The sequence below is a fragment of the Narcine bancroftii genome, chromosome 4 (assembly GCF_036971445.1).
Source record: "Narcine bancroftii isolate sNarBan1 chromosome 4, sNarBan1.hap1, whole genome shotgun sequence".
Lineage (NCBI taxonomy): Eukaryota > Metazoa > Chordata > Chondrichthyes > Torpediniformes > Narcinidae > Narcine > Narcine bancroftii.
In genome coordinates, this window is record NC_091472.1 from 134,647,484 (window position 1) to 134,662,946 (window position 15,463).

Consider the following 15,463-nt stretch of genomic DNA (forward strand, 5'->3'; position numbering starts at 1 on the left):
ATCTGAGCTGCAGGTATTAACTTTTATTTCTCTTATGGCAAGGTGGGCTGTGTCGCTCAGATGGAAAGACGTTACCCCACCTAATCACACTCAATGGCTATGTGACATCATGTCATGTTTAAACTTAGAGAAGATTAGATGATTAATTTCTGATTTGAATTTAAATTTTTTTAAACTCTGTCGGGACCTTTTTGAATAACTTTCATAATCTTTGATTCGTTATGAAGGTGGAAGTGTTGACTAATGAGGTCATTTATCTCTCTGATAAGAATTCTGTCTGTTTTTTTTTGGCCAAACAGCTTCTTTCTTGGTAGTGGGATTTAAAAAAAATAATAAAAAACAAACAATGGATGCCCTCTGTAGAGCACTGTTGATACCTTAAGAACACAAAGCAACAAAGTGTCCAGTAAAAGATAGATTGTAAAACAATATCAATTACAAAGATACAAAATGCCCCAATTCTCTGATATAGCCTGAAAATAATATGGATTCAAATGAGGCACATCTGACCAGGAGTAGGTAGGTGAATGATACATTCAATATGTGCAAGGTATCAATTAATTTATTCTACTTTTCTTCAGATCTTACCTATGCAGCTTTTGAACCCATACTCAAGACACCCTCTGCTCCTACTCCATTCCTCCACCCCTGAAACACTTCTTTAATGCATCCAGAATGCTCACCTCAATAATGATTTAGGGAAAATGAGAAAAGCTTGGCAGGTCAGCATCTTTAATGATGATCATGTGACAGTCTCTCGAAGTTCTACTGAAGAAACATGCCCAACGTTTCCCAACCTTCTTCTTCATATTTGCAGATGCTATCTTGAGCATTTCAGAATTTTTTTTGAGTAGAGATGAACATTTCAGAGAAGTACAGCAGGACCATACTAAATATTTCTGTAAAAAATTATTTTTATTAGTCTTTATTTTTCAAATGTGTGATGTGACTTTGAATAAAGCAAATGTGCAAATATTGCAAAGTTCTCCCCCACATCGCCATTCTGCCATCACATCACATGATCCCCAATGTCAAGTTTCAAGCACCTACAATACGGCCGGCGTCACTCCATACGTTCACTCCCTCCAGTCCATGCAGTGGTGATTCAAGCATCAGATAATTTACAACAGGTGTATACTCTTACATTGTTAAATAGTGGAAGCATTACTTTAAGGCATGGGTGGGGTTAGATGCAAAACATTCCTTTTGCAACATTGTTTTCTGTTCTCCTGGTTCCAATATTTCCCATACACACATAACAATACATTCACACCAGGGTCCAGGGGAAGAATTTCTCTACATTTTAAAAACCCATCCTCCGTCGACAATATAGGATTGCTTCCAATGCCGACGGCGTCGTGTTTCCTCCCGTCGTGTTAATGTTTCCATGTTGAAAATAATATTTCTCATACACAATGTTCAACCAAAGTTCGGTTCAAGTCCTACAAAGAAATCCTGTTTATCTTCAAGTATTTGATGATCCCACCAGTCCAAGTTGCACACTCACCCTACCCATTTGGGCCAAGCGGACTGCAACCCCCTTCAGTCAAAGCGCACTGAAATCACAGATCACAGGGAAGGGTCAGAAAGGCCAGGACCTGCTAGGGTCAGGGAGGACCCCCCCCCCCACCCCCCACCGAAAACAGCCTGGCCTCATATTTATTTTCACAGATTGGCTTCCAGTTTATTGTTCCCTCTCGGGAGTCAGAGAAAAAGAAGGGGGGTGGGGGAAATCAGACGGGCGGCGAGACATGAGGTAGGGTGGGTGAGGAGACAGTGTCCATCCAACAAAAAAGGCAAATGTTACTCATCTGCATCTTGCTCCAGTCCCCACATTCGTGCATTTGATCACTTGTTACTGTCGAAGTTCTTCAGGCGGAAGCAAAACATTTGAGCAACATTTTATTATTCATCTTTTCTAAGACTCATTGTGAAGTATTGTGCAAATTAGTTTTCGAATGCAGCTTGGAAAAAAAACTGCATTCATCTAGTGTGGGTTACGGAATTAGTTAAAGGGCTTGTACACCACGATTCACATCACAGTCACCCTCTCCATTATTCAGCAGGACGGGGTTCAAATCACCAAGGACAGTTCACTACAGATAACAGTTATTGGTTATTGTTTCAAGAAGTAAGGCCTTTTTATCATTGCAATTGCATAGGTAGTTAATAGCTGTATACAAATTAATTATATTTTAATATTATGGTTACACGCATATCATTCTAAGAGCCCAGCCCTAAAATCCAGTCAATATTCCAGAATATATGACCTTATGTATAGATTACAGCATCTACACTTAATTGTGCAAACAGGTTTCTTGGAAGCAGCAGGATTAGATTTATAATTAGGAAAAAAAAATTACAACGCCATTTAAATGGACAAATGACGCCAACGTCTGAACATCAGCGGGGGTCAATTTGTATCCTAATCATCAATTCATGATTTCTACCCCCAAATTATGCCAAGGGAGAACAGGAGAACGAATCCCAATTGCTATAATTAATTCACGAATGGGATCATTCAAATTAGAAAGTAAGAATATTATTAAATGCAAATTTACCACTGATGACCCAAAACTGATAGGGAAGGCTAGCACCAGAAGCATACAAATCCCCTCTCGCTGTAATCGAAGCAACGTTCGTCATCACCATTAGTTCAGCGGCAGTTTAATATCACAAAGCCATTTCCATTAAGCAAGGCCTGTCTTCGACAAGAACATGGCGTTAACTCTTGTGAAAACAGCGACAGAAATGTTTCATACATTTTGGAAAAGTTAGATTGAGAGGAGCGGGGAATGACGTTGAAACATCTACAATGTAACCACATTGATGAAGATTGCAGACTCACTTCTCAGTATTGCAATTATAATCACAAATCACACACACACACACACACACACACACACACACACACACACACACACACACACACACACACACACACACACACACACACACACACACACACACACACACACACACACACACACACACACACACACACACACACACACACACACACACACACACACACACACACACACACACACACACACACACTTTCTTCAACCCTCGAATGATACTTCTTTGGTAAATAGCACCACACAGATTGAACAGGTGATGGCGAGTGACCCAAACTAACACCCTAACCCAGGGATGGATCGAGGAGAGAAGCATCAAAGAGTGATGGAACACCGATCACCTCGGATCCAAGACCCAGACAAGGCACCGGGATAAGGTGAGCGGCCCTGCGTTGCTGGTGCCCAAACCAGGCACTTCTGGACAGCAGCGTGCAGGGATTGGTCAGGAAGGATGGGGCGGGATGGGTGGGTTGGGGTGGCGTGCACAGCACTGCCTGACAAGTGAGCAACTGCGGTGCCTCATTCCTGAACTCTCCCACATCACCTCGGCTCGAGAGCAGCCGAGCCCATGTGGGTACATGAGCAGTGACCTTGGCCCAGGACAGGGGTGTATTGATGGGGCTGGATATGGGGCAGCCTCTAGATTGTAAGATCACATTCCACAAGGGAAAAACAGGCAAGTCCAGAGGAGAGAAAAAAAGTAAACTTAAAAGTAAATTGATGCAAGATAAACCACAGAACTTCTGGTGCAGGAAGAACCTGGAGAGACTCAGCGGGTCAGGCAGTGTCTGTGGAGAGATATTAATAAACGGTTTGGATCAGGACTTGTGGGGTGGGGGGGGGGGGTGGTGGGAGATATGTTGACTGTCCATTTCCCTCCAAGAACTCTGTCTGAATGACGAGACCCTTCCCCACCTCCACTTTGAAATGAGAGGTTTTGTGAATGGGATAATAAGACTCCTGTGTTCAAAAGGACCCCTCTTCTACGGAATATCCAGTCCGGCGTTCAGAGTACCAATACAGAACCGAGCAACACAACTCGAGTCTGGCAAAGAAACGACTTAGCACAGAGATTATTCATTTTACAAAGCAAACTGCTCTTCAACACAACTATTAAAAACTCTGGTTAATAAGTAGAAAGCTAGATCCCAATGATCAGCATGAGGTTCTCTACCAACCGCTACAAGTTGGGGTGGATGTATCTCACATGGCGGAAAAAAAAAATATTACGAACAGCCCTGAAGCCCACCCCACCCTCTGTGGAATTTGCAACCTTTTCTCAGTTCCAGTGACCAATCAGTATTCTGGCTGGCTGTAATAAAGACCCAGTTCCCACTTTGAACACAACCAGACCAGGTGAATTAACCAGGCAGATCCACCAAAGTCCCAAATGGCCAATGTGCTACACGGCCACATTTTGTTTTCATTTCAAATGCTCTCGATACATCCCCCGTTTAGCAATGGATCCCCGCTTACAGTCAATACTGACGACAGATGAATGTTGAAATTATGTCAAACAATCCTTCCAATGTGCATCAGGTTTTATCCAATAGCAAGGATCTCGACGAGCAACGAGCTGAGACATTGAGCACTGCCAGGTTATTGGAGGTTCCCAAAGATTCACTGATCCATGTTCCCCTCTCAAATATCATGCCAGTAGCGTTACAAGACGGAGGGAGACCAAATTTCTGTAATATACAGTATTCAACCTGAGAATACGTGGTTCAAAATGCGAAACGTGAAAGCAAACATGTTGAGGATCAAGCCCACGAGTCTCTATCCTGAATTAGAGTGGAAGCGCTCCCATCATCAGAGCTGGGTGAAGGGGGGAGATCCTCTCTCAAACTCTGAAGGTCCTCATTGCACAAGATCAGCTGGTGTTGCAATTTGCACCAGGAGGGAGTGGCGTCCAGGAGAGAATTCTGGGGTGAGCGCCGAGATCTCTCCCCTTGCCTGCAGCTGACTGGAGTGGGGATTTTGGAGGGTTTCTTCTCTGGCCGATTGTCAGTCCGCGGTCGGATCCTGGGCCGTAGCTTCAGTTTGTAGATGGAAGGTACTCTGTCGGGTTTCTTCAGACCTTTCCTGGGCCTCATCTGAACAACGGGCAAGCTGAGCGGCAGGTTGATGGAGGACTCGCTGGAGCCTTCACTGTTCTCATGCCCTTGGTGTGGAGGGGTCATTCTGTCCACTGCATGGACATCGGGGGCCTGTCTATTCTGCACCTTCTCCTCAGGAGGTCCCGGGGGGATTGAGCCAATGGTGAACCCCACCGTGTATAGTTGCCTTTCACTCTGGGGGCTTGGGAGGATGGGCTCCCTCACATTCTCGATCGTTTTCAGAACATGGCTCGCCTGGGTATCCAAGCTGCCCCCATTCCAGGTCCCGCCGAGCCAGCCACACCCCAACACCAGGCTGTTGGTTCGCCCAGGCGGAGGTACAGTCAGTGTTGCACCGTTGGAATTGGTTAGTGGGGATGCAGTCAACGTCTCCCGCTCTGCTTCTATCTTAGGCTCCATTTTGTTGGTGACCAGCAATGTTTCACTGGCCTTGGTATCATCGCTCTCCAGTGGAACCTGCTCGGTATTCGCCAGGAACTCTTCCTCAAAGCTCTGACACAGTTCATCTTCTCGAACAGAATAGAAACTTGGAGCAGGGGGGAGAATCTCGGTCTGCAGCGTTGGTGAACACCGACTGGTGCCACAGCAGCCAATGGAAGATGGCTGGCCATGGGAATCCACACAAACATTCACCACGTTCTGGTTCTGATCATAGCACAGGACATGGTGAGTGATGTGGCCAGTCCGGGGAATGGACTGTGGTGCCTTTGTTGGGCACGCTTTAGCTGCGGGGCTGGAGGAGCTGGCAGGGATCATTAATGCTCTGGTCTTGGTGACCGAAGGAGTGGTACACTTTGGTGGTGTGGATGCTGCCTGCAGGCTGGAGGTTGCGGGTGGAGCAGGGGATTTGGTCCTGGACATTCCTCTACTAGCTTCGCCCACATGAGTCTCTTTCCCCCGGATGCTCAGTGCACCGGATTGAGCCTTCCCCTTTATTGGCACTGAGAAGCTTCTGGCCGCTTCCCGGGGTGGTCGCGACCTGCCCTGGCGTGGCGATGTCGTGCTGGGCTGGTGCCCTGGCCCTTCGTTCTCCCCACGCTGTGTCCATGGACTGTGCTGCTCGGATGACTGGCTTCTCCGCCTTGTTCGCAAGGTCCGTGGATTTGGATCGTGCTGTGCTAGGGGCCGTTGAATAATGTGTTGCCCACCTATCCGCTCTATCATCAGGACATCGTCACTTGCCATTTTTCGCTGTGGAAATTGGGATTTTTGCGCACCTGTTTTCATGGCAGTATGATCCCGTTCTCCCGCTTGCCGCCGCCTGGGTATTGAGGATTCCCTTCGCCTAAAATGCACAAAAAAAAAAGAAAAATTAAATCCGCAGCAAAGTCAAATTGGATTTACAACACAAATGCAGTTCTGTTTCGACCTTTGAATTACATGTTAAACATTTGGCTCATTTGTTGGACATGTTCGACATCTTTCTGTGGTGGAGGCCATTCTTTGCACCGATTCGACCCCTTTGCAATGGAGGCATCACTGCGCAGAAGCAGGGGAAGAATACAGGATGGAGGGTGCTCAGAAGTTTAACCAGGGAATGAAGAGGGTGAGAAAGGAGGTTAAGGGGGTGAAGAGACAGTTGATTACAGAAGAAATTGCAGAATCCCAGGGACACAGGAAAGAAGAAGGACAAGCACTGGATGAAATCAAATAAAAATAAATGCAGGAAATGACAGAAAACCAAAGTAATTCAGAGATTGGTATCCAAGGGGCTAACATAAAACTTCCACAGAAGACTTGGCATCAACTGAGCAGAATTTATGCTTTGCTCTGAAGGCACAAAAATCTCCTCTCCTGCAAAACAAATTGGGGCAAAAGTTGGCTGTCAACAGGAAAATTAGGCGTCATAATGCATACAATTTTTAAGGGTGTGTAGGAGACGAAGCGAATTGCAAAACATTATAGAGTCCAAGGCTGCCCAAACAGCAAGGTTGAAAAAATAAATTCTGTTTCAATTTTATAATGTACAAATGACTGCAAATACAATATTACTTTCAGTTCTGGCACAATATTCCAGGAATTATTGAAAGTATTTTAGAAGTTGGACAAAACCAGTCTGACACTTTGGATGAGGAACTTTATACACTGGTAGAAAGGAGATGAAATCATTAAGGACTTGAATACAGGAGTAAGGAAATCTCATTTGCAGTTGCCTACACCTGCAATATTTTTGCATGGTTTTCATCTGGCCAAGAAGGAGCAGCTCATCATGGAGGGAGTACAGCAATGATCAATTAGACTGGTGGTTTGCTGCTTGCTGAGACATTGAGTGTAGACTGGGACAGATTTTTCTGAATTTTGGAAGAATGAGAAATCTCAGCAAAACACAAGAGAGTTGACAGATTTGGATGCAGGAAAATAGCTTCTCCTGGCTGAGGATTCATTTTTTTAAATGAGTTAGGCCTTTTAAGACTAAGATGAGGAGGCATTTCTTTACTGGGGTCTTGGTGAACACCTGCAATTCTCCTTCCCAAGAGGGAAGTGTTTAGTTATTATTTTCAATCAAAGTTGTGGAGATATTGCAGGAAAATGACTAAGGGAGAAGATCAGGTACAATTTAATTCAGGGACACAGTACAGTAACCAACCCTTCCTGTGCAGCCCAAATGACCAATCGACCTTCAAACCTGATAGGTCTTTGGAATGTGCGAGGAGACCAAGCACCCAGAAGAAACTCATGCAGAGAGACAGCAGGAGATTTGAATTTGGGTTGCTGGAACTGTAATAGTGTTGCACCAACCTTGCCGCAAGGCTGCTATGGGCTGCAGAGAAGGTCACGTGCATTTTGCTCAAGCGGATGACAGTATCATATTAACTCCATCTGACCGTAAACCTCGCCCCATCGATGAGGACTTGTGGAAACGCTTGAGAGGAAGCTCCACCTATCCTGCTCACATTTCTTATAACTTTCTCCTTGACCACAGGGAAAATTGAAGAGCAATTTGACACCAATTAATCTGGACAAAGTGAATAAAGAGTCAAATACAAAATGATTGGTAAAATAACCTTTCCCACGAGACATGTAGTTCTGGAATTCAGTAAAAGGGAGGTGGAAGGTGCTTCAAGTTATTTGTGTGAGGAAACAAATGGATAGAAGGAGGAAAAACTGAAGCTAATAGGAGAGTGCTAGGAAATAGATGGAACTGGACTGCAAGTGCAAAATGTCAGCACATGCTCATTGAATAGCCTTATGAACCCTGCACAATTTGAAACTAATTCCTGGTGTCAGAAGCAAGTGTTAGATGTTAGATGGTGCACCACTGATGCATCACTCGCTGGTAGGTGAGATAAAAGAGGACCAAAGGCACGAATACCAGACCTTCTTGTTTGGAGAATTTGAATAGTCTGCTCATGTTTCTTTTTTTCCCCCCAGTAACATTAAAGCAAATGAGAATAACAACTCTGTGCTATTTAAACTTTCCTCACCTTTCTCTGTAATGCGTACAACCACATGGGCACACCCACACTCTCCCCACACTCTCCCCACACTCTCCCCACACTCTCCCCACACTCTCCCCACACTCTCCCCACACTCTCCCCACACTCTCCCCACACTCTCCCCACACTCTCCCCACACTCTCCCCACACTCTCCCCACACTCTCCCCACACTCTCCCCACACTCTCCCCACACTCTCCCCACACTCTCCCCACACTCTCCCCACACTCTCCCCACACTCTCCCCACACTCTCCCCACACTCTCCCCACACTCTCCCCACACTCTCCCCACACTCTCCCCACACTCTCCCCACACTCTCCCCACACCCTCCCCACACCCTCCCCACACCCTCCCCACACCCTCCCCACACCCTCCCCACACCCTCCCCACACCCTCCCCACACCCTCCCCACACCCTCCCCACACTCTCCCCACACTCACCCCACACTCACCCCACACTCACCCCACACTCACCCCACACTCACCCCACACTCACCCCACACTCACCCCACACTCACCCCACACTCACCCCACACTCACCCCACACTCACCCCACACTCACCCCACACTCACCCCACACTCACCCCACACTCACCCCACACTCACCCCACACTCACCCCACACTCACCCCACACTCACCCCACACTCACCCCACACTCACCCCACACTCACCCCACACTCACCCCACACTCACAAAACCTGCAACATGTTGATTAGCCTTCGTCATGAAAGGGTTTAAAGACTTGTTCTTGTCTAATAAGCATTATTGAAAAGGAAACATATTAACTGATGTGGGGAGAGAAAAGCTAAATTGACAATACTATTAAGATTTCTTCAATAATATTGCATATCCCCACAAATCAAAAAAGAAATGGGATCAATTCCACAAAGTATAGCAATAAATATTTCGCCTACTTCATGTTTTCACTGTCACTCTTGCCATACATACCTTGTTCAGCTTCTGTACTCTGACAGATTGCAATTAATAAACACTAACCTAATATATGGGCTCTTTGCCAAACTTTTGTGCTTCATTTGTTTTTTTTTCTGAATGCAAATGCCAAATAAAAATTGCAAATGATTAAATGCCCCTTAGTTGTATTCACCTATTTTAGTTATTTCTTTGTAACAGACCTGTAGCGGCCTACGCCAACACAGGAAATGGCCATTTAGCGCAGCAACCGGCAAAGCATCGCGTGGGCTGAAATCCCCATTGCCATAGGCTGCCGACAGAGTGGTGAAACTGGCCAATCACCGCCATAAGGGGTCCAGGTATCCAAGGAAACCAACAGGCAACCGGCCATACCCGGTGGTGCTCCAGGTATGTGGGTGGGCTGCCATAGCATTGAAGCTGCCCGACCTTTGGATGTCACAACCATGGGTGTGGTTCCAGCAAGCTGAGGCACAGTTTGCCATTTGATGGATCTCTGACAACGACACACGCTAGTACCACATGGTCAGCGCCCTCGATCAGGACACTCCAGCCCGCGTCATCAACTTCCTCCAGCAGCCCTCAGAACAAGGAAGGTATGTGACCATCAAAGAGCTGTTAACCCACACTTTTGGGCTCTCAAAGCGAGTGCACTGCCCAACTGTTGCATTTCGATGGTTTGGGAAACAGGGCCCCTTCCACTCTCATGAGCTATTCTCAACGACGGCTACACCTCCTGCCCGCTGTTCCAGCAGATCTTCCTGGAGAGGCTGCCCATTGTGGAGGAAGACTTTGATGACTCCAGGAAGGTGGCTGCCTGAGCAGCCCTGCTATGGGCGGCAAAGAGGGACACCTGCATTTGGCTCAAGCGGGTGATAGCACCGTGTTAACTGTGCCTGGCCAGGAAGACCAGCGTCTGACCGGACACCACACCCTACCGGTGAGCTGCACTATTTGTATTATTGACGTTGGGGTTCCGAAGCCCGTTGATGCTGCTCCCCCTGCACGTTCCAGGGAAACACCCAGGCCAGTCATTGTAATGGCTGCGACGACCAGCCAGCTTCATAGCCTGCTGCATATTCAAGATTCCCTGTCAGGCCGACATTTCTTGGTGGACACTGGGGCACTGCATCATTCCCCCAATCAGCCTGGAGGCCCGCTGCAGCAAATGGGCCGGGAGCTCCAAGCGGCAAACGGCTCCTACATCCAAACATTCAGCCCCCTCACTATTCCCCTACGCATCGGGGACAGACAACAACTGGGTGCAGATTTCCTGCAAGCCAACTCACTCCTGGTGAATATCAACTCACTCCTGTGGCTTATGCACATCCGGACATTTCAGTTACTCAAGGGCACTGAACTCACCAGCCCCCACTTGCACTCAGTGAGTACTGCCGACAACAATTCGCTCGGGTTCTAGCAGAATTCCCCTCCATCACCACACCTCACCTCCATTCAGCAGAACCCAAACATGGGGTGAGGCACCAAATCGTTACAGAGGTACCTCCCCTCCACACCAGGGCACAGCGTCTCTCTGCTGAGAAACTCAACCTAACCAGGGACGAGTTCAAAAAGATGGAGTAACTCTGTATTATGCAGAGCTCCGATAGTCCTTGGGCCTCCCTTCTCCACATGGTCCCCAAGGCAGCGGGTGGTTGGAGGCCATGTGGAGTCTACTCAATGTCACTCTGCAATGAGGCCACCATACTGGACAGATATCCCGTGCCCCATATCCAAGACTTCACCACTAACCTGCAAGGGGCATGGATATTCTCAAAGGTGGACCTAATCAGGGGCTATCACCAGATCCCGTTCACCCCAAAGACATCCTACAATCCGCCATCATAACCCCCTTTGGATTGTTTGAAATTTTCCACACGCCCTTTGGGTTAAAAAAAAACATGGCTCAGACTTTCCAGAGGCTGACGAATCCAGTGAGCCAGGATCTCATTTTGCCTTTGTTTACCTCAACAACATTTTAATTGCTAGCCACACACACACTGAGCATGCCACCCACTTAAAGCAATTATTCTTCAGGCTGAGCGATTTCGGCCTAACCATCAACCCGGCCAAGTGCCAATCTGGTTGAGAGATTATCGATTTCCTGAGCCATCATATTGACCAACATGGAGCCAGACCATTACCCACTAAGGTAGATGCTATCCTCTCTTTCCCCAGGCCATCAACAGTGAAGGGATGACAAGTGTTTGCAGGTATGGTCAACTTTTATCACCACTTCATACCTGCATTATGAGCCCACTCTTTCTTTGCATGGCAGGACCCAGTAAAAACAAAATGGACCCAGAAGGCAACCAAGGCCTTCTTGGCCACAAAAACACCCTAGCCAATGCCACCCTCCTTGTGGACACATGGATAGATGCCCCAACAGCCCTCATGTCAGAGGCCTCCAGCAGTGGTTGGGGCTGTATTTGAGCAACTGGTGAATGGGCAATGTTGACCGCTGGCCTTTTTCAGAAAACACCTCAGGCCACCAGAGCTCAAGTACAGTGTCTCTGATAGAGAATTGTTAGCCTTATACCTGGCAATTCAGCACTTTTGTTATTTCCTGGAGGGCAGGATGTTCAAAATTTACACGGACCACAAACCTTTCACCTTCCCCTTCAGTAAAGAGTCAGATCAATGGTCAGCCAGGCAACAGTGGCACCTGTCCTACATTTCCAAATTTACAACGCACATTGGCGGAAAATCCAATGTGGTGGCCGATGCCCTATCCTGTCCGGCTATCTTAGCAATGCGCGACCCTACCCCTGGCATCGACTACGCGGCCCTGCTTGATGCGCAGCAAGCAGACCCTGACATTCCAGTGTACCGGCTTACAACTGGAGGACACCCAGATTGTCCACAGCAATCGCACGCTTCTCTGCTACATCTCAACGGGTAAACCTCACCATGTCATTCCAGCTCCATGAAAAAGGTGGATTTTCAACTCTATCAACAACTTAGCTCACCCTACAGTCAAAATGGTGGAGAACAGGTATGTCTGGCATGGGCTCTGCAAAGAGGTTGCCCTGTGGGCCAGGACTTGTACTCTGTGCCAGTCATCCAAAATCTATATTCATAATAAAGCTTCACCACAGATATGGAGCCAGCCCGTCGCCATTTCAGCCACATGCACATTGACATTGTGAAGCCCCTACCCATATCCAGAGGCACATGTTACCTTCTCACACCGGTTGACCAGAGGGGTGCCACCATCAGAAGCTTCCACAGAAGCATGCACATGAACTTTACTCAACACTTGGGTAGGACATTTCAGTGTCCCCGAACACTTTATATCAGACAGGGGGGGCCCAATTCACTTCCAGTCTGTGGACCACCTTAGCCCATGTCCTGGGGATCCAACTCCGCCACATCACAGCGTATCACCCACAGGCCAATGGGTTGGTGGAGAGGTTCCACAGGCACCTTAAGGCAGACTTAATGGCATGGCTTACCAGACCTAACGGGGCCAACAAACTCCCTTGGGTCCTGTTAGACATCCACACGGCACCCAAGGAGGACCTTGAGGCATCCTCTGCTGAGTTGGTCTATGGCACACCCCTAGTTATACCGGGCAAATTCATGACAGCCCGAGGACTTAGTGGAGCTGCTGGCGACCACATTGTCCCAACTAAGTGAACGCCTAGACACCCTGGCCCCCGCTAAACCTAGACCCCATGGCCAACCCTGTACTTACATCCCAAAGAACTTTACTGACTGTAATAAGTGTTTGTCCAGCACTGGGCTCACTGGCCACTCCACAGCAGCCTTACAAGGGGCCATATAGTGTTCTCAGACATGATAGCTCCCGTGTTTTGGACATTCGCAGCTGAAAAGAGACTTTCATACTCAACCGGTTGAAACCAGCCTGCTTGGGCTTTGACCAGGCCATAACTCACCTGACCCCACAGCACAGGGATCAATCTTCTAAAACAGTGCCCCAATCGCTGATCTGGGGTGGGGGGGGGGGGGGGGTGGAAATCATGTAGTAGCCCGCACCTCGGGTCAACACAGGAAATGGCCGTTAAATGTGGTGACCAGCAAAGCATCATGCGGGCTGAAACGCCTGTTCCCAGAGGCCACCGACGGAGAGTGAAACTGGCCAATAATCGCCAGTGGATCGCAGGGGGCCCAGGCATCAGAGGTAACCAATTGGCAACCAGCCCGCTCAAGCCACGCCACACGCAGCCAAGCTGACTGTAAAAGGCAGAGCTATCACCAAATAAACTCAGTGTCGAATATACTCTTCTGATGTGTGTCTCTCTTCTGTAGCCACCTTGCTACAAACCTTCATTAATTGCTTTAAATTTTAAAAAGTTGCAAAAAATACTTCATTACATAGTTATATTGAGCATTGCATTACTAAAACAAATAATACACATCAGTACCGAATAACTGCCTCATTATTCACTTTACACACCACTTGTTTCAAGTAATTGCAATGCTGGTTTATTTAAAATTCTCACAAAGACTAGCCCATTGCCTTTACCCCAATGCTTCAGACATTTGCCAAAAATGCCAGGTGACAAGTTCAGGCTTGCCATTACTAGCAGCACACCATATCAAAGCATCCCTGAATTAAGGGGGGAAGATGGGAGAGGGGTGGGTGATCAGTGATTGACACGAGTGCAAGTGGGATGAGGCTCGGCCTGACACTAGCTGTCATAGTGGTGGAGGGTATAAATGTGAAAAATCTGCAAATGATTGTAGGGATAAAGGAGAAACAAAATCAGAGGGATCTTTGGGAGGAGAACATGTATTTTGTGTATATATAATCAATGTACACTGATCTCTTATTTGCCGCAATTTGTTTGGGCATGGTCATTTCCTGGTTTGTCTGTAGGTCATGCAATCTTGCCATTGCAGTAGTGATATCACAATAATCTCTTGCATCAAAAGTAATTCTGAGATCATCGTAATTCCAGGCCCGCTTTTAACTGCCATTAACACGTTTTCAAAGCTAAACATGCAATAACTAAATTATGGATTCAGAAGTGTATAATAGCTGCATTATGCGCTCATGTCACCCAAATTCCTGGTTTCAATTGTAACGATTACTCACTTCCTGCCATCTTCAAGTCCTTGTTCACTTAAATATATGCAGAATCTAAATGAAACAAGTATTGGGTTTCAAGGGCTGGCCCTTGATCAAGATGAATAGCTTGTTAAACACAAAGCAGTGTTCATATTTCATTATCACATTATCTTTTTCTGGTTTTATCATAAAAATGACAATTCAGCAAAATAAAAATACTTTGCCATGTGGCAAAATATAAACTTTTTTTTGCCATGGGTATATTATGCCTTTCTTTGGTTTAGCATCAGGTTGTAAAGGAATTTAATTTCAAACCCTCTACTTCTCACCTTTCCCATTGCAAAGACCTACCTCTTCAAATCAGGCTTTTAGTTGCAAGTGTTTGCTAAATTTTTGTCCAACTCTGCTCCTATGAAATATCTTTGACTTTTTCCCTCCTGCAACGTACTCATTACATATAAGGACATGTTGACCACAGAAATAGTTTTCCATTCCTTTCTAATCATCATCAGGTCAGAAAACATTGCCCCTCCTTAGAATCTGTGCACAAGCAGCAGATATTTGCTCAATGACAACACAAAAAAAAACATATTAGAGCTTGTTAATTTTCAGATACTTGGCTTTCAGAAAGTGCTCTCTTTAATCATATTTAATTATCTACTCACATGCATCTGCAATCAAGCCAAGACTCGTTTGAGAAATGGAATGTCCATGGATTGCTCCTTCATAGAACTGAAGCATAGTTAGTTGAGTCAATAATTATTGCACTGCCAGAAATTAGAACATCAGATATTAAAATCCATGAGATTGCTTCAGAAAGCTGATATATGCATTCACATTCCTCCTGTGAAAGAGTTGATTGATTTATACTGGAGGTCAATTGTTTATATAGAATCTGTTGGAATGAATATGTCCTGGTGTGACTGAATGGCAGGCTTGGCAATGTCCATCACTAAGTGTGGTTTGGAGCACTGCCCCAGGCCATGCCCTGCCGACCATAAACTACCAGACAAGAAACAGATAGCAAGTGAACAAGTGACAATTTGACTCAAGCTCATCCTAACCAACTTGCCTGTAGCAGAT

General features: G+C 46.5%; 1 protein-coding gene across 1 annotated transcript in view; it reads right to left on the bottom strand.

Annotated features, from left to right (window-relative positions):
* Positions 1–2,862: 2,862 nt before the first annotated feature.
* The window catches only part of gas2l1 (growth arrest-specific 2 like 1), a 64,501-nt gene continuing 51,900 nt past the window's right edge, over positions 2,863–15,463 (bottom strand). Inside the window, exon 5 of the mRNA XM_069932894.1 lies at positions 2,863–6,263. Within this exon, the coding sequence (XP_069788995.1) occupies positions 4,622–6,263 (1,642 nt within the window). The 3' untranslated portion in view covers positions 2,863–4,621. The remainder of the gene's footprint in view (positions 6,264–15,463) is intronic.